This window comes from Electrona antarctica (assembly GCF_951216825.1).
Source record: "Electrona antarctica genome assembly, chromosome: 13".
NCBI lineage: Eukaryota > Metazoa > Chordata > Actinopteri > Myctophiformes > Myctophidae > Electrona > Electrona antarctica.
In genome coordinates, this window is record NC_136794.1 from 48915701 (window position 1) to 48943189 (window position 27489).

The 27489-nt window shown below is 45.6% G+C and overlaps 1 protein-coding gene across 1 annotated transcript in view; it reads right to left on the bottom strand.

The window, feature by feature from the left end:
- The window catches only part of obsl1b (obscurin like cytoskeletal adaptor 1b), a gene marked incomplete at its 3' end in the record, with an annotated part of 104075 nt that overhangs the window by 26827 nt on the left and 49759 nt on the right, over positions 1-27489 (bottom strand). The window contains exons 29-30 of the mRNA XM_079517852.1: positions 19859-20125; positions 9001-9113 (exon numbers count right to left, since the gene is read on the bottom strand). Coding sequence (XP_079373978.1) covers positions 9001-9113; positions 19859-20125 — 380 coding nt within the window. The remainder of the gene's footprint in view (positions 1-9000; positions 9114-19858; positions 20126-27489) is intronic.

The following is a 27489-nucleotide window of genomic DNA, read 5'->3' on the forward strand; positions in this document are numbered from 1 at the left end:
GAGGAGGAGAGAGGAGCGTTAACCCTATAGCATGTCCTTACAGGGCTTCACCTCAGCCCCGTCCTGGAGGAGGAGAGAGGAGCGTTAACCCTATAGCATGTCCTTACAGGGCTTCACCTCAGCCCCGTCCTGGAGGAGGAGAGAGGAGGTTAACCCTATAGCATGTCCTTACAGGGCTTCACTTCAGCCCCGTCCTGGAGGAGGAGAGGAGAGTTAACCCTATAGCATGTCCTTACAGGGCTTCACTTCAGCCCCGTCCTGGAGGAGGAGAGAGGAGGTTAACCCTATAGCATGTCCTTACAGGGCTTCACTTCAGCCCCGTCCTGGAGGAGAGAGGAGGTTAACCCTATAGCATGTCCTTACAGGGCTTCACTTCAGCCCCGTCCTGGAGGAGGAGAGAGGAGGTTAACCCTATAGCATGTCCTTACAGGGCTTCACTTCAGCCCCGTCCTGGAGGAGGAGAGGAGCGTTAACCCTATAGCATGTCCTTACAGGGCTTCACTTCAGCCCCGTCCTGGAGGAGGAGAGGAGCGTTAACCCTATAGCATGTCCTTACAGGGCTTCACTTCAGCCCCATCCTGGAGGAGGAGAGGAGAGTTAACCCTATAGCATGTCCTTACAGGGCTTCACTTCAGCCCCATCCTGGAGGAGGAGAGGAGAGTTAACCCTATAGCATGTCCTTACAGGGCTTCACTTCAGCCCCGTCCTGGAGGAGGAGAGAGGAGCGTTAACCCTATAGCATGTCCTTACAGGGCTTCACTTCAGCCCCGTCCTGGAGGAGGAGAGAGGAGCGTTAACCCTATAGCATGTCCTTACAGGGCTTCACTTCAGCCCCGTCCTGGAGGAGGAGAGAGGAGCGTTAACCCTATAGCATGTCCTTACACGGCTTCACTTCAGCCCCGTCCTGGAGGAGGAGAGAGGAGCGTTAACCCTATAGCATGTCCTTACAGGGCTTCACTTCAGCCCCGTCCTGGAGGAGGAGAGAGGAGCGTTAACCCTATAGCATGTCCTTACAGGGCTTCACTTCAGCCCCGTCCTGGAGGAGGAGAGAGGAGGTTAACCCTATAGCATGTCCTTACACGGCTTCACTTCAGCCCCGTCCTGGAGGAGGAGAGAGGAGGTTAACCCTATAGCATGTCCTTACAGGGCTTCACTTCAGCCCCATCCTGGAGGAGGAGAGAGGAGAGTTAACCCTATAGCATGTCCTTACACGGCTTCACTTCAGCCCCGTCCTGGAGGAGGAGAGAGGAGCGTTAACCCTATAGCATGTCCTTACAGGGCTTCACTTCAGCCCCGTCCTGGAGGAGGAGAGAGGAGGTTAACCCTATAGCATGTCCTTACAGGGCTTCACTTCAGCCCCATCCTGGAGGAGAGAGGAGCGTTAACCCTATAGCTGGTCCCTATAGCTGGTTAACCCTATAGCATGTCCTTACAGGGCTTCACCTCAGCCCCGTCCTGGAGGAGGAGAGAGGAGCGTTAACCCTATAGCATGTCCTTACAGGGCTTCACTTCAGCCCCATCCTGGAGGAGGAGAGAGGAGCGTTAACCCTATAGCATGTCCTTACACGGCTTCACTTCAGCCCCGTCCTGGAGGAGGAGAGAGGAGGTTAACCCTATAGCATGTCCTTACACGGCTTCACTTCAGCCCCGTCCTGGAGGAGGAGAGAGGAGGTTAACCCTATAGCATGTCCTTACAGGGCTTCACTTCAGCCCCGTCCTGGAGGAGGAGAGAGGAGGTTAACCCTATAGCATGTCCTTACACGGCTTCACTTCAGCCCCGTCCTGGAGGAGGAGAGAGGAGGTTAACCCTATAGCATGTCCTTACACGGCTTCACCTCAGCCCCGTCCTGGAGGAGGAGAGAGGAGCGTTAACCCTATAGCATGTCCTTACAGGGCTTCACCTCAGCCCCGTCCTGGAGGAGGAGAGGAGCGTTAACCCTATAGCATGTCCTTACAGGGCTTCACTTCAGCCCCATCCTGGAGGAGGAGAGAGGAGAGTTAACCCTATAGCATGTCCTTACACGGCTTCACCTCAGCCCCGTCCTGGAGGAGGAGAGGAGTGTTAACCCTATAGCATGTCCTTACAGGGCTTCACTTCAGCCCCATCCTGGAGGAGGAGAGAGGAGCGTTAACCCTATAGCATGTCCTTACAGGGCTTCACTTCAGCCCCGTCCTGGAGGAGGAGAGGAGCGTTAACCCTATAGCATGTCCTTACAGGGCTTCACTTCAGCCCCATCCTGGAGGAGGAGAGAGGAGCGTTAACCCTATAGCATGTCCTTACAGGGCTTCACTTCAGCCCCGTCCTGGAGGAGGAGAGAGGAGCGTTAACCCTATAGATACATGTCCTTACAGGGCTTCACTTCAGCCCCGTCCTGGAGGAGGAGAGAGGAGCGTTAACCCTATAGATACATGTCCTTACAGGGCTTCACTTCAGCCCCGTCCTGGAGGAGGAGAGAGGAGCGTTAACCCTATAGCTGGTTAACCCTATAGCATGTCCTTACAGGGCTTCACCTCAGCCCCGTCCTGGAGGAGGAGAGAGGAGCGTTAACCCTATAGCATGTCCTTACAGGGCTTCACTTCAGCCCCGTCCTGGAGGAGGAGAGAGGAGCGTTAACCCTATAGCATGTCCTTACAGGGCTTCACCTCAGCCCCGTCCTGGAGGAGGAGAGGAGAGTTAACCCTATAGCATGTCCTTACAGGGCTTCACCTCAGCCCCGTCCTGGAGGAGGAGAGAGGAGCGTTAACCCTATAGCATGTCCTTACAGGGCTTCACCTCAGCCCCGTCCTGGAGGAGGAGAGAGGAGCGTTAACCCTATAGCATGTCCTTACAGGGCTTCACCTCAGCCCCGTCCTGGAGGAGGAGAGAGGAGGTTAACCCTATAGCATGTCCTTACAGGGCTTCACTTCAGCCCCGTCCTGGAGGAGGAGAGGAGAGTTAACCCTATAGCATGTCCTTACAGGGCTTCACTTCAGCCCCGTCCTGGAGGAGGAGAGAGGAGGTTAACCCTATAGCATGTCCTTACAGGGCTTCACTTCAGCCCCGTCCTGGAGGAGAGAGGAGGTTAACCCTATAGCATGTCCTTACAGGGCTTCACTTCAGCCCCGTCCTGGAGGAGGAGAGAGGAGGTTAACCCTATAGCATGTCCTTACAGGGCTTCACTTCAGCCCCGTCCTGGAGGAGGAGAGGAGCGTTAACCCTATAGCATGTCCTTACAGGGCTTCACTTCAGCCCCGTCCTGGAGGAGGAGAGGAGCGTTAACCCTATAGCATGTCCTTACAGGGCTTCACTTCAGCCCCATCCTGGAGGAGGAGAGGAGAGTTAACCCTATAGCATGTCCTTACAGGGCTTCACTTCAGCCCCATCCTGGAGGAGGAGAGGAGAGTTAACCCTATAGCATGTCCTTACAGGGCTTCACTTCAGCCCCGTCCTGGAGGAGGAGAGAGGAGCGTTAACCCTATAGCATGTCCTTACAGGGCTTCACTTCAGCCCCGTCCTGGAGGAGGAGAGAGGAGCGTTAACCCTATAGCATGTCCTTACAGGGCTTCACTTCAGCCCCGTCCTGGAGGAGGAGAGAGGAGCGTTAACCCTATAGCATGTCCTTACACGGCTTCACTTCAGCCCCGTCCTGGAGGAGGAGAGAGGAGCGTTAACCCTATAGCATGTCCTTACAGGGCTTCACTTCAGCCCCGTCCTGGAGGAGGAGAGAGGAGCGTTAACCCTATAGCATGTCCTTACAGGGCTTCACTTCAGCCCCGTCCTGGAGGAGGAGAGAGGAGGTTAACCCTATAGCATGTCCTTACACGGCTTCACTTCAGCCCCGTCCTGGAGGAGGAGAGAGGAGGTTAACCCTATAGCATGTCCTTACAGGGCTTCACTTCAGCCCCATCCTGGAGGAGGAGAGAGGAGAGTTAACCCTATAGCATGTCCTTACACGGCTTCACTTCAGCCCCGTCCTGGAGGAGGAGAGAGGAGCGTTAACCCTATAGCATGTCCTTACAGGGCTTCACTTCAGCCCCGTCCTGGAGGAGGAGAGAGGAGGTTAACCCTATAGCATGTCCTTACAGGGCTTCACTTCAGCCCCATCCTGGAGGAGAGAGGAGCGTTAACCCTATAGCTGGTCCCTATAGCTGGTTAACCCTATAGCATGTCCTTACAGGGCTTCACCTCAGCCCCGTCCTGGAGGAGGAGAGAGGAGCGTTAACCCTATAGCATGTCCTTACAGGGCTTCACTTCAGCCCCATCCTGGAGGAGGAGAGAGGAGCGTTAACCCTATAGCATGTCCTTACACGGCTTCACTTCAGCCCCGTCCTGGAGGAGGAGAGAGGAGGTTAACCCTATAGCATGTCCTTACACGGCTTCACTTCAGCCCCGTCCTGGAGGAGGAGAGAGGAGGTTAACCCTATAGCATGTCCTTACAGGGCTTCACTTCAGCCCCGTCCTGGAGGAGGAGAGAGGAGGTTAACCCTATAGCATGTCCTTACACGGCTTCACTTCAGCCCCGTCCTGGAGGAGGAGAGAGGAGGTTAACCCTATAGCATGTCCTTACACGGCTTCACCTCAGCCCCGTCCTGGAGGAGGAGAGAGGAGCGTTAACCCTATAGCATGTCCTTACAGGGCTTCACCTCAGCCCCGTCCTGGAGGAGGAGAGGAGCGTTAACCCTATAGCATGTCCTTACAGGGCTTCACTTCAGCCCCATCCTGGAGGAGGAGAGAGGAGAGTTAACCCTATAGCATGTCCTTACACGGCTTCACCTCAGCCCCGTCCTGGAGGAGGAGAGGAGTGTTAACCCTATAGCATGTCCTTACAGGGCTTCACTTCAGCCCCATCCTGGAGGAGGAGAGAGGAGCGTTAACCCTATAGCATGTCCTTACAGGGCTTCACTTCAGCCCCGTCCTGGAGGAGGAGAGGAGCGTTAACCCTATAGCATGTCCTTACAGGGCTTCACTTCAGCCCCATCCTGGAGGAGGAGAGAGGAGCGTTAACCCTATAGCATGTCCTTACAGGGCTTCACTTCAGCCCCGTCCTGGAGGAGGAGAGAGGAGCGTTAACCCTATAGATACATGTCCTTACAGGGCTTCACTTCAGCCCCGTCCTGGAGGAGGAGAGAGGAGCGTTAACCCTATAGATACATGTCCTTACAGGGCTTCACTTCAGCCCCGTCCTGGAGGAGGAGAGAGGAGCGTTAACCCTATAGCTGGTTAACCCTATAGCATGTCCTTACACGGCTTCACTTCAGCCCCGTCCTGGAGGAGGAGAGAGGAGCGTTAACCCTATAGCATGTCCTTACACGGCTTCACTTCAGCCCCGTCCTGGAGGAGGAGAGGAGAGTTAACCCTATAGCATGTCCTTACAGGGCTTCACTTCAGCCCCGTCCTGGAGGAGGAGAGAGGAGGTTAACCCTATAGCATGTCCTTACAGGGCTTCACTTCAGCCCCGTCCTGGAGGAGGAGAGAGGAGAGTTAACCCTATAGCATGTCCTTACAGGGCTTCACTTCAGCCCCGTCCTGGAGGTGGAGAGGAGAGTTAACCCTATAGCATGTCCTTACACGGCTTCACTTCAGCCCCATCCTGGAGGAGGAGAGAGGAGCGTTAACCCTATAGCATGTCCTTACAGGGCTTCACTTCAGCCCCGTCCTGGAGGAGGAGAGAGGAGCGTTAACCCTATAGCATGTCCTTACAGGGCTTCACTTCAGCCCCGTCCTGGAGGAGGAGAGAGGAGGTTAACCCTATAGCATGTCCTTACACGGCTTCACTTCAGCCCCGTCCTGGAGGAGGAGAGAGGAGGTTAACCCTATAGCATGTCCTTACACGGCTTCACTTCAGCCCCGTCCTGGAGGAGGAGAGAGGAGCGTTAACCCTATAGCATGTCCTTACAGGGCTTCACTTCAGCCCCGTCCTGGAGGAGGAGAGAGGAGCGTTAACCCTATAGCATGTCCTTACACGGCTTCACTTCAGCCCCGTCCTGGAGGAGGAGAGAGGAGCGTTAACCCTATAGCATGTCCTTACACGGCTTCACTTCAGCCCCGTCCTGGAGGAGGAGAGAGGAGAGTTAACCCTATAGCATGTCCTTACACAGCTTCACTTCAGCCCCGTCCTGGAGGTGAAGAGAGGAGCGTTAACCCTATAGCATGTCCTTACAGGTCTTCACTTCAGCCCCCTCCTGGAGGTGAAGAGAGGAGCGTTAACCCTATAGCTTCACTTCAGCCCCGTCCTGGAGGTGAAGAGGAGCGTTAACCCCATAGATACATGTCCTTACACGGCTTCACTTCAGCCCCGTCCTGGAGGTGAAGAGAGGAGTGTTAACCCTATAGCTGGCATCCCCGACAGGCCTGGCTGTCACAATTACTGCATCATCGAGTTAACCCATTTAGGCCTGACATCGAAATTAAAAAAAAAAGTCTTCTATATCCTGACGGTTTTCAGTGGTGCTCAACCTTTCATGCCAAGGACCCCAAAGATTATATGTAATATGCCTCCGCCCCCCCATCTGAAAATATGTTGTTCCAGGGACCTCCCAGAAGCAAAGATTTGAGTTAAAATGCTCACTCTGTAATAATATATATTCAAAGATTTGAGGCATATTTTCACGATTTTTCAAAAATAGCAGACCTACAAGTTAGTGAGCTTGTAGATCTGCTATTTGTTTTTTGTTTTTTTAACTTTGTTTTTATTTCAGTTTAGGCAACTTCACATAATTATAAGCATACATATTTCTTACAACTGCTTTTTTTTTCACACAACCTCAGCTGTTTCATACTTTCACAGAATATATATATATATATATATTATACACTCCTACACACAAACAACTTCACATACGTACATTTACAATAATTCACAATAAAACAAGGAAATAAAATACTACAATTATTCACCATAAAACAAGGAAATAAAATACAAGTAGCGAGACAAAAACCACAGAGCGTCGACAACAGATCTGCTATTTTTCAATCGCTAAAGTATAACATAATGCTTTAAAACACCAACAGGGGTTCCCACCCAGAATGGGTTAATAGATATGCACATGCATAAAGTGAATGGGAAATCGAGTGGCAAAGCGAGTTTAATGTTGTTCAACGTTGTTAATGCAATCAGACACAGGACCTTTCTGTGTGGATGTACAGAATGGGCTGTCAAGGCCAGAAAAGCAAGCAAGCATGATTGAACCCTACAAACCCTCCCGCGCACTCAGATCAGCCAACGCAGGAAAGCTGGAAGTACCCTCACTAAAAACGCCGGGACAACGCTCCACACGTCCCAAACTCTTCTCCCTTCTGGCCCCAAAACTGTGGAATGCACTCCCCGTTGCAATCAGAACTGCAGCATCACTCCCAATCTTCCGCCGTAGTCTGAAGACCCACCTTTTCAGACTCCATCATGGCCCATAGCACTTATCCTACCCCCTTAGACAGCACTTTTTAGACTTAGATAGCATTTGAAACAGACTTATAGCATGTCATGTAGACAGCACAATAATTGCATTGTATGTAGTCATAGCACATCATAGTAGCCTACATATGTATAGCATAGTATAGTATATATGTATAGTTAATATGTATAGTGTCATTATATAGATATGTTCTAGTTACGTTCTTAGCTTACGCATGTTTCTTGATAAATGCATTTTATATATGTGATTTATTCCCATACTTTTGTTCCTGCCTAATGTAAGTCGCTCTGGATTAAGAGCGTCTGCTAAATGCCTAAATTGTAAATTGTAAATTGTAAAAGTAGGTTTTTGCCACTCAGTGGGCGTTCCCGCATGACCTCCGGGTATGATGATGATGTCACGTGCAGCATACCCTCTCTATACTCGCCCGTGTCAAGAGTTGAATTGTGCTGAACTTTTGTGTAGAATCACGTCTATGCGGTCGTAGTGCGGGCGTAGCCTCTAGTGTCGCTCCCTGTGTGAAAATCCCTTAACTCTTCACTTAACATAGCTTGTGGTTTGGTGTTGAGATGCCCTGACACTCAAGACAGTCAATAGACCTAGTACTGTACACAGTAATTTTACTCTGAGCATGTACACCTTAGAGTATATATATATATTAATAGAGACGGCACCATATTTCTCCTCCCATCCACTTGCATTAAGTTGCTCTAAAGCGCATGAGGCGATTTCACTCCTCCTTCCGGGTAGGAACAGAGTGCATTCTGGGATGGATTGGGCCCAAACACATGAACAACATGCCGTTGACCATCATTGCATGCGTTCACGTATGAAACAGCGTTCACGTGTCATCGTGAACGTGCACAATGATAGTCAACGGACCAGCGCGTTCATGAGTTTGGGCCAGCGCTGCCATTACCAAATTCGGCCACTATGTCCATTTCGCCTCATGGTTTCCTCCGGGTGCCGTCTGAGCCCGTCTCTATTCATATATACTCTAAGATGTACACTTATACAATTACAAATAGACCCAGGATCGTCAAGTTTGCTATTGTTTACAGAAACATAAATTGCAGATAAAGATACGAGATAAGAAGAGAAACACGATACTCGCCTTGCTCCATTTGACGTCCCCGTTGTGTCTGGACAGCTCACATTCAATAGATATGCTCACCTTGCTCCATTTGACGTCCCGTTGTGTCTGGACAGCTCACATTCAATAGATATGAAGAGAAACACGATACTCGCCTTGCTCCATTTGACGTCCCCGTTGTGTCTGGACAGCTCACATTCAATAGATATGCTCACCTTGCTCCATTTGACGTCCCCGTTGTGTCTGGACAGCTCACATTCAATAGATATGCTCACCTTGCTCCATTTGACGTCCCCGTTGTGTCTGGACAGCTCACATTCAATAGATATGCTCACCTTGCTCCATTTGACGTCCCCGTTGTGTCTGGACAGCTCACATTCAATAGATATACTCACCTTGCTCCATTTGACGTCCCCGTTGTGTCTGGACAGCTCACATTCAATAGATATGCTCACCTTGCTCCATTTGACGTCCCCGTTGTGTCTGGACAGCTCACATTCAATAGATATGCTCACCTTGCTCCATTTGACGTCCCCGTTGTGTCTGGACAGCTCACATTCAATAGATATGACTGATCCTTCAGCACATCTTTGGTCCTCCAGCTTCTTGAGGATGGTCACTGGGGGCTCTGGGTGGTGGCAGCAAAACACACATGTTTTATTTAGAGAAGCTGCAGCGGTTTCACCTTAGAGTATATATTAATATACTCGGGCGACTCACACGGTCGCAACAGATTGATGTATGCTTGTTGTATGAGATGTATAGCTGATGCAAGCTCGCAATGCATTTCCAATGGGAGTCACATGGTTTGACACAACATTTGTGTTGTATGAGGGGGAGGGGGGCAGTCGAAACACAGCCGAAAGCCATACAACAGCTTGTAGTCCAAAATGTTGTATCAAACCATGTGACTTCCATTGGAAATGCATTGGGGCGGCCATGACACTTACATCTTGCATGCATCAATGTTGTATGCTAGATCGAAAGGTGTGAGTGAGGCCTAAGGCCCGACTCACACCTTTACATCTAGCATACAACATTGATGCATGCTAGATGTATGCAAAGGGTTTGTTTACATCTTGCCCCAATGCATTTCCAATGGAAGTCACATGGTTTGACACATTTGTGTTGTACGGCTTTTGGCTGTGTTTCGACTGCACCCCACCCCCTCATACAACACAAATGTTGTGTCAAACCATGTGACTCCCATTGGAAATTAATTGTGAGCTTGCATCAGTCAATAAGTCTCATACAACAAGCATACATCAATCTGTTGCGAAGGTGTGAGTCAGGCCTATGGGTTTCACACTGGAGTCACGCCACAGGTTGATGTGAACAGCAGTGGTGGAAAAAGTACTCAATTAAGTTTGACTTAAGTAGTGGAGTAGAAGTAAAAGTACCGGAAATTGGAAATCCTCAAGTAAAGTACTTGTAATGTTACTCAAGTACAGTACTTAAGTAAAAGTACTTAGTTACTCTCCACCACTGGTGAACAAACATATGCTGTTCCAGGCAAATGCTGTTTAATTGTAATGTATTTTAAAGATTATCCCAGCCAGGTGAGAGACCACATTTTCTACATGAGATATTTCAATTTTCATTTTGCAGTTGCAGTTCTATTTGTTAGCCAGCAGGTGTCCTACTTGACACTTGGGTCTACATTTCTCAATATACACAGGGCAGTGGTTTTTAACCCTTGTCATGCCAAGGTCCATTATTTATTCAGCATTTGAGCCACGGAACCACCGTTTGATGACATTTAGCCCCTCAGACCCATCTGAGCCACGGAACCACCGTTTGATGACATTTAGCCCCTCAGACCCATCTGAGCCACGGAACCACCGTTTGATGACATTTAGCCTCTCAGACCCATCTGAGCCACGGAACCACCGTTTGATGACATTTAGCCTCTCAGACCCAAAACTAAGAATATTTAGTTGTCATTGGATAAGACGACTTTTCTACGTTATCTAATTGTCTGGACTTCTTGTAAATTAAGCAATGCACATGTTTAACAATATTTTAACACTTGAGAGCGTAAAATGAAACGATAAGGGTCCATATGGTTACCAACTCCATCATTTAGCTGCATGGGGACCACCTGGAACCCCCTCAAGGACCACTGGTGGTCCCCGGACCACTGGGGACCACCTGGAAGCCCCTCAAGGACCACTGGTGGTCCCCGGACCACTGGGGACCACCTGGAACCCCCTCAAGGACCACTGGTGGTCCCCGGACCACTGGTTGAGAACCACTGGCATAGGGTAATATCCCCCAAGCCCTCAGTAAGGCTATCCACCGTTGAAGATGCCACTACCTACTGGCGAAATGTGGAATTGCAGCACTTTAATTGGAGGTGGGCGCGGACGTTCATGACGTCACGTGCGTAAGCCAGCCCGTACCTCAAAATTGAGGGGGTACCCAGCTAAATGATAGTTTTGAACCAAATGGACCCTTATGGGTCTGTAACTCAGAGAGTGTACAAATGGAACCAAATGGACCCTTATGGGTCTGTAACTCAGAGAGTGTACAAATGGAACCAAATGGACCCTTATGGGTCTGTAACTCAGAGAGTGTACAAATGGAAACAAATGGACCCTTATGGGTCTGTAACTCAGAGAGTGTACAAATGGAACCAAATGGACCCGTTAGGGTCTCAGAGTTACATTAACATTGATTTTACAATATAAACTGGGGTCTCAGAGATATAAATGACATTAAATGGGGGTCCGTATAGACTAATGCATGTCAAACTTGGGGGTCCTTGAAATTAAACGGGTTGAGAATCACTGCTAGAGCCGTACAATTCTTCTCTCATGGGGGTCCCTGGCATATCTTTTCAAATGGGGGTCCGCGGGCTAATTAGTGTCAATTTGGGGGTCCTTGACATGAAAAGGTTTGGGAACCACTGATGTAAGGGATAATATCTGGCTAGGTGGTCGGCATTAAGCAACTAGTCGACTAGTTTACTAGTCGACTAGTAAATCCACTAGTCGACCTTGCTGGTACTAGTCGACTAGTTGATAAGAAAAAAAAAGTTAATATTCTTTTTTTTTTTTTTTTTTTTTCCCCGATTTTGTAGGCCTCAATATCAGGTAGATTATAGTTATAGTCACCAATGTACACAGTTTTTAAATGTACAAATATTTATTTCCCAAAAAAAAAAAAAAAAACGTTTTTTGTTTTTTGTTTTCGTTTTTTTTTAAACATAAAAGGTGGTTAAACAACTAGTCGACTAGTCGACTAGTAAACTAGGCAACTAGTCAACTAGTAAAAATGACTAGAAGTGAATGCCCTATGTTGTCGGGAGATAATTCACCGACAGGAAGTTTTGCAGAGGTGGTTAATCACCCTGAAGGTGAATTATATCCCGACAACGACCACCTAGCCAGATATTATCCCGCTTGTTACATGGCTACCTAATATAAATGAATACATTGATCCAAAACACCGGAAAATGGATTCAATTTGATCAACTCACTTCCTTGTTTTCCGACAAGTATACCAGCCCTGCCGCCTTTCAGACGCAGCCAGCGCCAATACTTTTTGTTGTTGTACTGCTAGTCTATTTCTAGCTCAAATGTTTTCAAAAACATTTTTGAGAGCAATATTTAGCTGTACATGACATTGTGTGTCACAATGTGTGTGTGTGTGTGTGTTTACATGGCTGTCATGTTGGAAACAGCAGTAAATCAAGTGCGGCACAGCTGCAGTGCGATTAGGCAGCGCGGTCTGTTCTAGAGCGGAGCGGTCTGTTATCAAGAAATAACACACCGCTGAATTCAGCAATTGACCAATCAGAATCAAGCGTTCGACGAAGCCATGTAATAAATTGTAATAACATACTCTATCTTGCAGATTGTTCAAAAGTTAGGGGACTCATGGGTTTCAGCTTTAAAAGAAGCATTTGAACTAAATAAAACATTGAAAGGCCTCAAAATGTTCATTTGCTTCTTTAAAGGGGCATTCCACTCATTTTCAACATTTTACTATGTCATTAATATACCTTAGAGCTGTTGTGTGGAAATAATAAAAAAGTCCCCCCCATTCTGTGTTTCCTAGAACTAGAGGTCTGAAAAAAATCATTAACATGGTGAAACACATCTTGATGATGTCATCAAGATGTGTTTCACCATGTTAATGATTTCTTTCATACTTAGGGGAGGACCTTTTTATTATTTCCACACAACAGCTCTAAGGTATATTAATGACATAGTAAAATGTTGAAAATGGGTGGTTTTCCCCTTTAAGTGCATTTCAAAAAATAATAAAACGATAAATTAGCTTTTACCGTATCCAGGGACGTTGCTGACTATTTCGTTGTCCAGGATATGCATAATGTCTGAGCTGCCAGAAACCATCCCTCAGGGACCCCCAGGGGTACCTGAGGGAGTTCCAGGGGTCCCCAGCTAAATGATAGTTTGGAACCAAATGGACCCTTATGGGTCTGTAACTCAGAGAGTGTACACTCTTTGTACACTCTCAGAGTTACATTAACATTGATTTTACAATATAAACTGGGGTCTCAGAGATAGAAATGCCATTAAATGTATAAATAGCCTAATGTATGTCAAACTGGGGGTCCTTGAAATTAAACTGGTTGAGAATCACTGCTAGAGCCTTAAAATTCTTCTCTCATGGGGGTCCCTGGCATATCTTTTCAAATGGGGGTCTGCGGGCTAATTAGTGTCAATTTGGGGGTCCTTGATATGAAAAGGTTTGGGAACCACTGGTGTAGCATAGATTTGGCAACTTGATAATGCATGCTGAGGTTTTGACAGTGTGATGTTATTGTGTAAATATAGCCAAAGGCAGCTACTAGAATGCGTGTGGTTTGGAGCCCGCTGACATTGCATTGGTAGTACTTAGAATGGAGCTATTTGCAGGAGCACCACCACCACCGCAAACAAACAGCCAGACATGGTTATGTTTCAGCGTTGGTAACTAATCACAAATTTACTCCCAAGTACTGCCAACCCATTTTGACCTGAGATCAGATTCTAAAAATGTCTTCTACATCGATTTTTCAAAAATAGCAGATCTACAAGCTCATAGCGCGCCACTCGGTGGCACGCTATGAGCTTGTAGATCTGCTATTTTTCAATAGCTAAAGCATAACATAATGCTAACACCACAAAGGGGTTCCCGCCCAAAATGGGTTAAAAGTACACTGTCCAAAGGCGACATGAGGCACGATTGATCTTTGGGACATGACGTGTCAATTTCTAGCCGCTCTAGATTAGAACATAATAGCAAATATAAAATCCCTAAATCCAACGACTCGGGGATTGTAATATAGGATATTGGATGCCAATTTTGAATACAGGACTTTTATTCGTAACAGAGTATTTCTAACAGTACATTATGGTATTGCTACTTTTACTTGGAAGTATATAAAATCAGAGTACTTCTTCCAGAACTGGTATTTAGTTTAGAGGTGGGTTTGGTGTGGTTATAAGGTCGTGGTTTAGGAACTGGGAGGTGTGGTTATAGGAACTGTGATCTCTCTTCGTTTGGCTCAAGTTCTGTGACCTTCAGTAACTTTGAGTCAGTGCACCTGTCATTATGTGTTCTCTTGTAACAGCATCCTGGTTTCAAACGTTGTATTAAGTAATCAAAAACAAATGTATGTAATCTGAATTCCAAAAATAACTATAGTATAGGAGCTATACAGTAGCAACCGTATAACCTGTAAGCTACCATACAAATATGTATAAAATATTCTGTATACTGCTCTAGGTCATTTTAACCCATTCTGGGCGGGAACCCCTTTTGGTGTTTTAACTAAGCATTATATGTTCTACTTTAGATATTGAGCTCGTGCTATTTTTGAAAGATTGTGAAAATGTGCCTCAAATCTTTGAATATATATTATTACAGAGTGAACATTTTAACTCAAATCTTTGCTTCTGGGGAGGTCCCTGGAACAACATATTTTCAGATGGGGCATTTTTGGGGGTCCTTGACATGAAAGGTTGAGCACCACTGATACAGAAACATAAGGTTTTTCAGAAAACTGTCAGGATCTAGAAGACATTTTTTAAATTTCGACGTCAGGCCTAAATGTGTTAAATCGTAGTTGCACCAGTTGCACCACTGTTGTACCATTACTTGTGACACACACACACACACACACACACACACACACACACACACACAGTAGCTTACAGTATATATATATATATACGTACACTATGGGAACTCCCAATGTACAGTGATGACATTTTCATCCAAGTGTCACCCCTAGTCCTTTGGACTCCTGGCTCAGCGGGGATGAGACACACCGAATGACTCCGCATGCATGGCACGGATTATCTTACGGCATGGAGGTTAAACTGGTGTCTGACTGACAGGGAAGAGTAGAAGACGACTTTGCGCGGCCGGGGTCGCGCTGGGCTATTTTATTATGACCGTGTAACGTGAGCCTGGATATATTGTAGGAGCAACGTACGGTAGCAGTAGAGCTGTCACTGCTGTTCTATTATCATACTGTAAAACTAACGTACGGTAGCAGAGAGCTGTCACTGCTGTTCTATTATCATGCTGTAAAACTAACGTACGGTAGCAGTAGAGCTGTCACTGCTGTTCTATTATCATGCTGTAAAAGCAACGTATGGTAGCAGTAGAGCTGTCACTGCTGTTCTATTATCATGCTGTAAAACTAACGTACGGTAGCAGTAGAGCTGTCACTGCTGTTCTATTATCATACTGTTAAGCAACGTACGGTAGCAGAGAGCTGTCACTGCTGTTCTATTATCATACTGTAAAAGCAACGTACGGTAGCAGTAGAGCTGTCACTGCTGTTCTATTATCATACTGTAAAAGCAACGTACGGTAGCAGTAGAGCTGTCACTGCTGTTCTATTATCATACTGTAAAACAACGTACGGTAGCAGTAGAGCTGTCACTGCCTTCTATTATCATACTGTAAAAGCAACGTACGGTAGCAGTAGAGCTGTCACTGTGTTCTATTATCATACTGTAAAAGCAACGTACGGTAGCAGTAGAGCTGTCACTGTGTTCTATTATCATGCTGTAAAACTAACGTACGGTAGCAGTAGAGCTGTCACTGCTGTTCTATTATCATACTGTTAAGCAACGTACGGTAGCAGAGAGCTGTCACTGCTGTTCTATTATCATACTGTAAAAGCAACGTACGGTAGCAGTAGAGCTGTCACTGCTGTTCTATTATCATACTGTAAAAGCAACGTACGGTAGCAGTAGAGCTGTCACTGCTGTTCTATTATCATACTGTAAAACAACGTACGGTAGCAGTAGAGCTGTCACTGCCTTCTATTATCATACTGTAAAAGCAACGTACGGTAGCAGTAGAGCTGTCACTGTGTTCTATTATCATACTGTAAAAGCAACGTACGGTAGCAGTAGAGCTGTCACTGTGTTCTATTATCATACTGTAAAAGCAACGCACGGTAGCAGTAGAGCTGTCACTGTGTTCTATTATACTGTAAAAGCAACGTACGGTAGCAGTAGAGCTGTCACTGTGTTCTATTATACTGTAAAAGCAACGTACGGTAGCAGTAGAGCTGTCACTGCTGTTCTATTATCATACTGTAAAGCAACGTACGGTAGCAGTAGAGCTGTCACTGTGTTCTATTATACTGTAAAAGCAACGTACGGTAGCAGTAGAGCTGTCACTGTGTTCTATTATACTGTAAAAGCAACGTACGGTAGCAGTAGAGCTGTCACTGCTGTTCTATTATCATACTGTAAAGCAACGTACGGTAGCAGTAGAGCTGTCACTGTGTTCTATTATACTGTAAAAGCAACGTACGGTAGCAGTAGAGCTGTCACTGTGTTCTATTATACTGTAAAAGCAACGTACGGTAGCAGTAGAGCTGTCACTGCTGTTCTATTATCATACTGTAAAAGCAACGTACGGTAGCAGTAGAGCTGTCACTGTGTTCTATTATACTGTAAAAGCAACGTACGGTAGCAGTAGAGCTGTCACTGCTGTTCTATTATCATACTGTAAAGCAACGTACGGTAGCAGTAGAGCTGTCACTGCTGTTCTATTATCATACTGTAAAAGCAACGTACGGTAGCAGTAGAGCTGTCACTGTGTTCTATTATCATGCTGTAAAAGCAACGTACGGTAGCAGTAGAGCTGTCACTGTGTTCTATTATCATGCTGTAAAAGCAACGTACGGTAGCAGTAGAGCTGTCACTGCTGTTCTATTATACTGTAAAAGCAACGTACGGTAGCAGTAGAGCTGTCACTGCTGTTCTATTATACTGTAAAAGCAACGTACGGTAGCAGTAGAGCTGTCACTGCTGTTCTATTATCATACTGTAAAGCAACGTACGGTAGCAGTAGAGCTGTCACTGCTGTTCTATTATCATGCTGTAAAAGCAACGTACGGTAGCAGTAGAGCTGTCACTGTGTTCTATTATCATACTGCTGTTTTGGCACTGCAGCTTTACTTGGGTTGGAAGCGTCTAGCCACCTGTCTGAGCCCCACCAGAAAAACTAAAACAAATGCCCACAGTAAAATTATTGATACTGCTTGGTTTGAAATGTAAATGTAAATGTCTCGTATCAGGGATATAGCAAAAGGAACAGGGGCCAAATTAGCCTATATATGGGCTGATGTGCAAAGTGATTGAAATTTGTTGCTTAACCCATTTAAGAACTGAGGACGATTCTAAAAATGTCTTCTAAGTTTTCTGAAAACCTCAGTGGTGCTCAACCTTTTTCATGTCAAAGACCCCTAGAATTATCTGTATTTGGTCGTGGACCCCCATCTGAAAATATGTATTTCCAGGGACCCCCCCCCCAGAAGCAAATATTTGAGTTAAAAACGTTCACTCTGAAAGAATATATATTCAAAGATTTGCGCCACATTTTCAAGATTTCTCAAAAATAGCAGACCTACAAGCTCGTAGCGCGGCACTCGGTGCCGCGGGTTCACATCCCGGGCTCAGGAAATGAAGCTTGCATACTGTATTGCAGATTTAATGACTCCTTACATTTTATTGTGTATACTATGTTTCATACACATTAAAATCCTACTTTGAGCATGCCCAAATGGCTCCATTTTTGTACACCCGGTTACAAATGGATAAATTAACAGTTTTTTGAGGGGTGCTAGCCCCTCCTATGTCCAGCTTTTGAGGGTTTGTGTAAACACAAACATTGTCTTGCTACCGTTTCCTATGACTATGTTTTGAGTGTTTGTGCACTCAAACACAAACATTGATGACAAAAGTGAGTGACGCAAATTGTGATTGGCCAGAATGAGATGATGTATATGATGATGTCTTATTGTGATTGGCCAGAATGAGATGATGTGTATGATGATGTCTTATTGTGATTGGCCAGAATGAGATGATGTGTATGATGATGTCTTATTGTGATTGGCCAGAATGAGATGATGTATATGATGATGTCTTATTGTGATTGGCCAGAATGAGATGATGTATATGATGATGTATATGATGATGTATGATGATAAGAGCGCCCCTCACTTCACACCAGTGTTGTTTTTGGCAGCAAAATTAGATTTTAGTTTTAGTCCTAGTCTTTTTGAATAGTTTTCATTTAAGTTTTAGTCACATTTTAGTCCCCTGGAATGTTTTTAGTGTTTAGTCGTGTTAAATCTACGGTTGATTTAGTCGATTAAAATGTATTTTGGCAGGCCTCGATGACGTCGTAATGGGTGATTTTACGCTTGCTGAAAGTAGCCGATCTACAAGCTCGTTGTGAGCTTGTAGATCTGCTATTTTCAGCATGCAACCAAATGTGTAATATGACTTATACTGGATCTCTTGTCCACTAGTCCCTTCCTAACATTTTAGTCTAGTTTTTATTTATTGACGAAATTGTCAGTATATTTAGTCTTAGTTTTAGTCATCATAGCTTAGTTTTCATTTAGTTTCTATTTAGTTTTTGTCAGTGAAAAAAGGTAGTTTTAGTCGACGAAAACAACACTGATTCACACGGGTGGGATTTTTACACAGACAACCAGTGGTGGAAAAAGTACTCAATTGTTTTACTTAAAGGGACACTTCACCCTTTTTGCAAAAAAATACATGTTAATGACGTTTAGAAGCTTTAGAACACTTTCCTGGGGGTCTTTATGTGTGTAATATGTGGTTGTAGATATTTTAGATTGTAGCAGTGAGCCCAGTGTCTCTGATGTCATGGACACTGGGCTCACTTACTTCCTGGACTACATGTTGTCTCAGTAAGACAGCCCTCCCCTATCCACAAGGAGGAGCAGTGCACCAAAGTATTATGGAAATTGTAGTCCAGGAAGTAAGTGAGCCCAGTGTCGATGACATCAGAGACACTTGGCTCACTGCTAAAATCTAAAATATCTAAAACCACATATTACACACATAAAGACCCCCAGGAAAGTGTTCTAAAGCTTCTAAACGTCATTAACATAATATTTATTTGCAAAAAGGGTGAAGTGTCCCTTTAAGTAAAAGTACCAATACTGCAAATTAGAACTACTTCGTTACAAGTACGGAATTGAAAATGTACTTGAGTAAAAGTACAAAGGTATCGGCATCAAAATGTACTTAAAGTACTAAAAGTAAAAGTACTCATTGTGCAGAATGTGAAAGTAGAAGGAATAACGCTAACATTTTTTTATAATTGTTTGAAAGACAGATTGAGTCACTTCAATGTTATGTTAAAATGTCCTTTCCATTTCCTTCACAGTGAGGAAAATCACAATAAAGACAGGCCTGGTGGACATCCGAACCACAGAGAGAGATATATATAAATATAAATATATAAATAGCAGATCTACAAGCTCACAATGCGATCTGCTATTTTCAAATGGTCGAAATGTATAGGGTAGAAGTGGTTAATGTATTGTTTTCTAATCAAAATTTAAATCTCCAAAGTAACTAGTAGTAACTAAAGTTTTCAAATAATTGTAGTGAAGTAAAAGTACAAATGTTGGCTCTGAGATGTAGTGGAGTAGAAGTAAAAGTACTGGAAATTGGAAATACTCAAGTAAAGTACAAATACCTAAAAATTGTACTTAAGTACAGTACTTAAGTAAAAGTACTTAATTACTTTCCACCACTGCAGACAACACATTTTTACTGTGTGTATTATTGTCCCAACGTGCTCCGTGTTCTGACGGACCGTACCTCAGAATGTGGGGCACCGTAGGGGCAGCGGTGGCCGAACGGTTTGCGGAGCGGTCTTGTTATCGGAAGGTCGCCAGTTCGAATCCCGGACCGGCACGTTAAAATTACCACCGCTGAAGTGCCCTTGAGCAAGGCATTGAACCCCTACCATGAAATGTTCTATGAGCAGGGCCTGGCTGTAAACAAGTATCTCGAGCTTAGTCCATTCACCCTGGGTAAACAAAGAACTTTGCTTTGCTTTGCTTACCTTTGACCACGAGTCTCGCGGACGTCTTCAGATTCTCCACACAGAACATGAAGGTTGCGGTGTCGTCGACGGAGAGGTTGGGGACGGTGAGGCTGTGGACGTGGCCCTTGGCGCTGATCCGCCAGTGGTTACTGGGCTTCAGCTGGACTCCGTTCTTCATCCAGATGCCGGTGACGTTGGCGTGAGACAGTTCCACCTCGAAGGACGCCGTCTCTCTCTCTGTGGTTCGGATGTCCACCAGGCCTGTCTTTATTGTGATTTTCCTCGCTGTGAAGGAAACGGGAAGGACATTTTAACCCATTTTGACCTGAGATCAGATTCTAAAAAATGTCTTCTACATCCTGACAGTTTTCTGAAAAAGCTATGTTTCTATGTCAGTGGTTCTTTTGATTTTTCAAAAATAGCAGACCTACAAGCTCGTAGCGCGCCGCTCGGTGGCGCGCTACGAGCTTGTAGATCTGCTATTTTTCAATAGCTAAAGCATAACATAATGCTAACACCAAAAGGGGTTCCCGCCCAAAATGACCTCTGCATCCATGGGAGTTTATAGTTAACATAACATTGAAGTGACTCTTGTCTTTCAAACAATTATAACAGATATTTCTTTTAGCGTTATTCCTTCTACTTTCACATCAACTTAACCCATTTAGGCCTGACGTCGAAATTTCTTCTAAATTCTGACAGTTTTCTGAAATACCTATGTTTCTGTGTCAGTGGTGCTCAATATTTCATGTCAAGGACGCCAAAAATGATATGTAATTGGCCCCCATCTGAAAATATGTTGTTCCAGGAACCCCAACCCAGAAGCAAAGATTTGAGTTAAAAACGTTCGCTCTGAAAGAATATATTCAAAGATTTGTGCCGCATTTTCACGATGTTTCAAAAATAGCAGACCTACAAGCTCGTACGTAGCTCTATGAGCTTCTAGATCTGCTATTTTTCAATAGCTAAAGTATAGCATAATGCTTAAAACACCAAAAGGGGTTCCTGCCCAGAATGGGTTTTAACTGAAGCCTTTTTAAACCTCCCCTAAAACACCCTGGGCAACGCTCCACATGTCCTAGACTCTTTCCCCTCCTGGCTCCCAAACTGTGGAAAAATCCCCCTCACAATCAGGCCTGCAGTCTCACTGCTCACCTCTTCATACTCCACCTCACCCCCTAGCACTCCTCTCTCCACCTCACCCCCTAGCACTCCTCTCTCCACCTCACCCCCTAGCACTCCTCTCCCCTTGTATCGCTTCTTGTTTTTGAGTGGTGCAACCACTCCAAGGAACAGCAATGTCTGTGTTAACCTATGTGACTATGTAGCCTATGTGTATGTATGTGTGACTGAGTTCCAGTAGGGGCAAAAGTGGCGCTGTTGTGCCAGAAAAAAGAGAGAGAGAGAGAGAGAGAGAGTCACTATGCTTACGTGTGTCTGTAAGTCGCTATGCTTACGTGTGTCTGTAAGTCACTATGCTTACGTGTGTCTGTAAGTCGCTATGCTTACGTGTGTCTGTAAGTCACTGCTTACGTGTGTCTGTAAGTCACTATGCGTACGTGTGTCTGTAAGTCACTATGCTTACGTGTGTCTGTAAGTCACTATGCGTACGTGTGTCTGTAAGTCTCTATGCTTACGTGTGTCTGTAAGTCACTATGCTTACGTGTGTCTGTAAGTCACTATGCGTACGTGTGTCTGTAAGTCGCTATGCTTACGTGTGTCTGTAAGTCACTATGCTTACGTGTGTCTGTAAGTCGCTATGTTTACGTGTGTCTGTAAGTCACTGCTTACGTGTGTCTGTAAGTCGCTATGCTTACGTGTGTCTGTAAGTCGCTATGCTTACGTGTGTCTGTAAGTCACTATGCATACGTGTGTCTGTAAGTCACTATGCTTACGTGTGTCTGTAAGTCACTATGCTTACGTGTGTCTGTAAGTCACTATGCTTACGTGTGTCTGTAAGTCACTATGCTTACGTGTGTCTGTAAGTCACTATGCTTACGTGTGTCTGTAAGTCACTATGCTTACGTGTGTCTGTAAGTCTCTATGCTTACGTGTGTCTGTAAGTCACTATGCTTACGTGTGTCTGTAAGTCACTGCTTACGTGTGTCTGTAAGTCACTATGCTTACGTGTGTCTGTAAGTCACTATGCTTACGTGTGTCTGTAAGTCACTATGCTTACGTGTGTCTGTAAGTCACTATGCGTACGTGTGTCTGTAAGTCACTATGCTTACGTGTGTCTGTAAGTCACTGCTTACGTGTGTCTGTAAGTCACTATGCTTACGTGTGTCTGTAAGTCACTATGCTTACGTGTGTCTGTAAGTCACTATGCTTACGTGTGTCTGTAAGTCGCTATGCTTACGTGTGTCTGTAAGTCACTATGCTTACGTGTGTCTGTAAGTCACTATGCGTACGTGTGTCTGTAAGTCACTATGCTTACGTGTGTCTGTAAGTCACTATGCTTACGTGTGTCTGTAAGTCACTATGCGTACGTGTGTCTGTAAGTCACTATGCGTACGTGTGTCTGTAAGTCACTATGCTTACGTGTGTCTGTAAGTCACTATGCGTACGTGTGTCTGTAAGTCACTATGCTTACGTGTGTCTGTAAGTCTCTATGCTTACGTGTGTCTGTAAGTCACTATGCTTACGTGTGTCTGTAAGTCACTGCTTCAAGTGTCTGTAAGTCACTGCTTACGTGTGTCTGTAAGTCGCTATGCTTACGTGTGTCTGTAAGTCACTATGCTTACGTGTGTCTGTAAGTCACTATCCTTACGTGTGTCTGTAAGTCACTATGCTTACGTGTGTCTGTAAGTCACTATCCTTACGTGTGTCTGTAAGTCACTATGCCTACGTGTGTCTGTAAGTCACTGCTTACGTGTGTCTGTAAGTCTCTATCCTTACGTGTGTCTGTAAGTCACTATCCTTACGTGTGTCTGTAAGTCACTATGCCTACGTGTGTCTAAGTCACTGCTTACGTCTGTCTGTAAGTCACTATGCTTACGTATGTCTGTAAGTCACTATCCTTACGTGTGTCTGTAAGTCACTATGCTTACGTGTGTCTGTAAGTCGCTATGCTTATGTGTGTCTGTAAGTCACTATGCTTACGTGTGTCTGTAAGTCACTATGCTTACGTGTGTCTGTAAGTCACTATGCTTACGTGTGTCTGTAAGTCGCTATGCTTACGTGTGTCTGTAAGTCACTGCTTACGTGTGTCTGTAAGTCACTATGCTTACGTGTGTCTGTAAGTCACTATGCTTACGTGTGTCTGTAAGTCACTATGCTTACGTGTGTCTGTAAGTCACTATGCTTACGTGTGTCTGTAAGTCACTATGCTTACGTGTGTCTGTAAGTCACTGCTTACGTGTGTCTGTAAGTCACTATGCTTACGTGTGTCTGTAAGTCACTGCTTACGTGTGTCTGTAAGTCGCTATGCTTACGTGTGTCTGTAAGTCTCTATGCTTACGTGTGTCTGTAAGTCGCTCTGCTTACTTGTGTCTGTAAGTCACTGCTTCAAGTGTCTGTAAGTCACTGCTTACGTGTGTCTGTAAGTCACTATGCTTACGTGTGTCTGTAAGTCGCTCTGCTTACTTGTGTCTGTAAGTCACTGCTTCAAGTGTCTGTAAGTCACTGCTTACGTGTGTCTGTAAGTCGCTATGCTTACGTGTGTCTGTAAGTCGCTATGCTTACGTGTGTCTGTAAGTCTCTATGCTTACGTGTGTCTGTAAGTCACTGCTTACGTGTGTCTGTAAGTCGCTATGCTTACGTGTGTCTGTAAGTCGCTATGCTTACGTGTGTCTGTAAGTCTCTATGCTTACGTGTGTCTGTAAGTCACTGCTTCAAGTGTCTGTAAGTCACTGCTTACGTGTGTCTGTAAGTCACTATGCTTACGTGTGTCTGTAAGTCACTGCTTCAAGTGTCTGTAAGTCACTGCTTACGTGTGTCTGTAAGTCGCTATGCTTACGTGTGTCTGTAAGTCACTATGCTTACGTGTGTCTGTAAGTCACTATCCTTACGTGTGTCTGTAAGTCACTATGCTTACGTGTGTCTGTAAGTCACTGCTTACGTGTGTCTGTAAGTCACTATGCTTACGTGTGTCTGTAAGTCACTATGCTTACGTGTGTCTGTAAGTCACTGCTTACGTGTGTCTGTAAGTCACTGCTTACGTGTGTCTGTAAGTCACTGCTTACGTGTGTCTGTAAGTCACTGCTTACGTGTGTCTGTAAGTCACTGCTTACGTGTGTCTGTAAGTCACTATCCTTACGTGTGTCTGTAAGTCACTGCTTACGTGTGTCTGTAAGTCACTGCTTACGTGTGTCTGTAAGTCACTATGCTTACGTGTGTCTGTAAGTCACTATCCTTACGTGTGTCTGTAAGTCACTATGCCTACGTGTGTCTGTAAGTCACTGCTTACGTGTGTCTGTAAGTCTCTATCCTTACGTGTGTCTGTAAGTCACTATCCTTACGTGTGTCTGTAAGTCACTATGCCTACGTGTGTCTGTAAGTCACTGCTTACGTGTGTCTGTAAGTCACTATGCTTACGTGTGTCTGTAAGTCACTATCCTTACGTGTGTCTGTAAGTCACTATGCTTACGTGTGTCTGTAAGTCGCTATGCTTATGTGTGTCTGTAAGTCACTATGCTTACGTGTGTCTGTAAGTCGCTATGCTTACGTGTGTCTGTAAGTCACTATGCTTACGTGTGTCTGTAAGTCACTATGCTTACGTGTGTCTGTAAGTCACTATGCTTACGTGTGTCTGTAAGTCGCTATGCTTACGTGTGTCTGTAAGTCACTATGCTTACGTGTGTCTGTAAGTCACTATGCGTACGTGTGTCTGTAAGTCACTATGCTTACGTGTGTCTGTAAGTCACTATGCTTACGTGTGTCTGTAAGTCACTATGCTTACGTGTGTCTGTAAGTCACTGCTTACGTGTGTCTGTAAGTCACTATGCTTACGTGTGTCTGTAAGTCACTATGCTTACGTGTGTCTGTAAGTCGCTATGCTTATGTGTGTCTGTAAGTCACTATGCTTACGTGTGTCTGTAAGTCACTGCTTCAAGTGTGTCTGTAAGTCACTATGCTTACGTGTGTCTGTAAGTCGCTATGCTTATGTGTGTCTGTAAGTCACTATGCTTACGTGTGTCTGTAAGTCACTGCTTACGTGTGTCTGTAAGTCACTATGCTTACGTGTGTCTGTAAGTCACTATGCTTACGTGTGTCTGTAAGTCACTATGCTTACGTGTGTCTGTAAGTCACTATGCTTACGTGTGTCTGTAAGTCACTGCTTACGTGTGTCTGTAAGTCACTGCTTACGTGTGTCTGTAAGTCACTATGCTTACGTGTGTCTGTAAGTCACTATGCTTACGTGTGTCTGTAAGTCACTGCTTACGTGTGTCTGTAAGTCACTGCTTCAAGTGTCTGTAAGTCACTGCTTACGTGTGTCTGTAAGTCGCTCTGCTTACGTGTGTCTGTAAGTCGCTATGCTTACGTGTGTCTGTAAGTCACTATGTTTACGTGTGTCTGTAAGTCGCTATGCTTACGTGTGTCTGTAAGTCGCTATGCTTACGTGTGTCTGTAAGTCACTATGCTTACGTGTGTCTGTAAGTCGCTATGTTTACGTGTGTCTGTAAGTCGCTCTGCTTACGTGTGTCTGTAAGTCACTATGCTTACGTGTGTCTGTAAGTCACTATGCTTACGTGTGTCTGTAAGTCACTATGCTTACGTGTGTCTGTAAGTCACTATGCTTACGTGTGTCTGTAAGTCTCTATGCTTACGTGTGTCTGTAAGTCACTATGCTTACGTGTGTCTGTAAGTCACTATGCTTACGTGTGTCTGTAAGTCACTGCTTACGTGTGTCTGTAAGTCACTGCTTACGTGTGTCTGTAAGTCACTATGCGTACGTGTGTCTGTAAGTCACTGCTTACGTGTGTCTGTAAGTCTCTATGCTTACGTGTGTCTGTAAGTCTCTATGCTTACGTGTGTCTGTAAGTCACTATGCTTACGTGTGTCTGTAAGTCTCTATGCTTACGTGTGTCTGTAAGTCTCTATGCGTACGTGTGTCTGTAAGTCACTATGCGTACGTGTGTCTGTAAGTCACTATGCTTACGTGTGTCTGTAAGTCTCTATGCTTACGTGTGTCTGTAAGTCACTATGCTTACGTGTGTCTGTAAGTCTCTATCCTTACGTGTGTCTGTAAGTCTCTATGCTTACGTGTGTCTGTAAGTCTCTATGCTTACGTGTGTCTGTAAGTCGCTATGCGTACGTGTGTCTGTAAGTCTCTATCCTTACGTGTGTCTGTAAGTCGCTGTGCGTACGTGTGTCTGTAAGTCACTATGCTTACGTGTGTCTGTAAGTCTCTATGCTTACGTGTGTCTGTAAGTCTCTATCCTTACATGTGTCTGTAAGTGATGTATCTGGAAATCACAATTCACATTAATATAGATAAAGAACCATGTTTTAAACTAAAGTGGATCTTTGTCTCTCAGGGCCTGAGAGAGTGACATGACGTGTTTAGACAGGATGTATGGGCAGCTGCAGGAGGGACCCTAAAGATCTGGCTTGCTGATAGTAAACGGCCAGGCCTGCAGGACACCTACTGTTCTGTGCTTGCTTCCTGGTGACCAACACCTTATTTAGACATGTTTGACCATTTGGTACAGGGGGGTTGGGACCACCTTTGCATTTCCTTTGTGTATAAGGTCTACTGAAAATGTTTTGTAACAGTTAGTTCAGTGGCTCACACGCCGTGAGGCGGGTGGGCCAGGCCCATGGCTGTGAATGATGTCTTGTACTCTCTGAAAATAAATGGAACTCCGGAACCTTCATCTGCCTGCCTGTGCTTTTTCATCCATCTATCTGTGCAGAACTTCTCCGTATTTTTGCCTGAGTATTTTCTAGTCTAAGTATTCAACGTCTGTTTATGCTCTATGGGGAGAGGGAAAGCACTCTCTCCTTTGTAGAACAGATTCTTCAAAGTGGTGCCGAGCTCGGTCGTGTTGATGCATTTTTACGTCAGGCGAGAGAACCAGTGGACAATTGACAATTCAGTCTAATAGATATTTCGGTCGGCAATTTTTTTGGACGGAGGGGAACGGCGACGACGACGGCGCTATGCGCACTGCAGTCGAACCAGCGAGACGATGGCGACGGCCTGCCCGGCGCGGTGGGGGGGGTTTCATTCATCACCACCACGACGGAGGCGGCCTGCACCGAGGAGCGGCGATGGGCAACGGCGTGATGCTCTCGGCGATCGTGACCAGAGGCGATGCTCGGCGGCCGGACGGCGGGGAGAGGGGTGCTACGGAGCACAGCGTGCCCCGGCCCGAGGGCGTTCATCGGCGGTCAGCGGTCCAAGGGAGGCGATGGCCGCTTCATTGACTCTTCACGGCGCGTCTCGACTCGACAGGCGCCGGCGGCGAGGCGTCGTGGCTTCGTTCCATTCAGCGGCTCGACAGAGCTGATCTACAAGCTCGCAACGCGGCACATCGCAAGTTTCCGCCTCGCGGGGGCCTACGGGCTCCTGTGATGACACTGATTCACTTTCTCGTTTTTTTTAGTCATGTTGTATTATCATGACTGAAAGGGAGGAGGTGATAAAGTGAATTCAGATCAGAATTCAGAATGAAAGTTTCCGGACGGGACAAAGGGCAACTCGA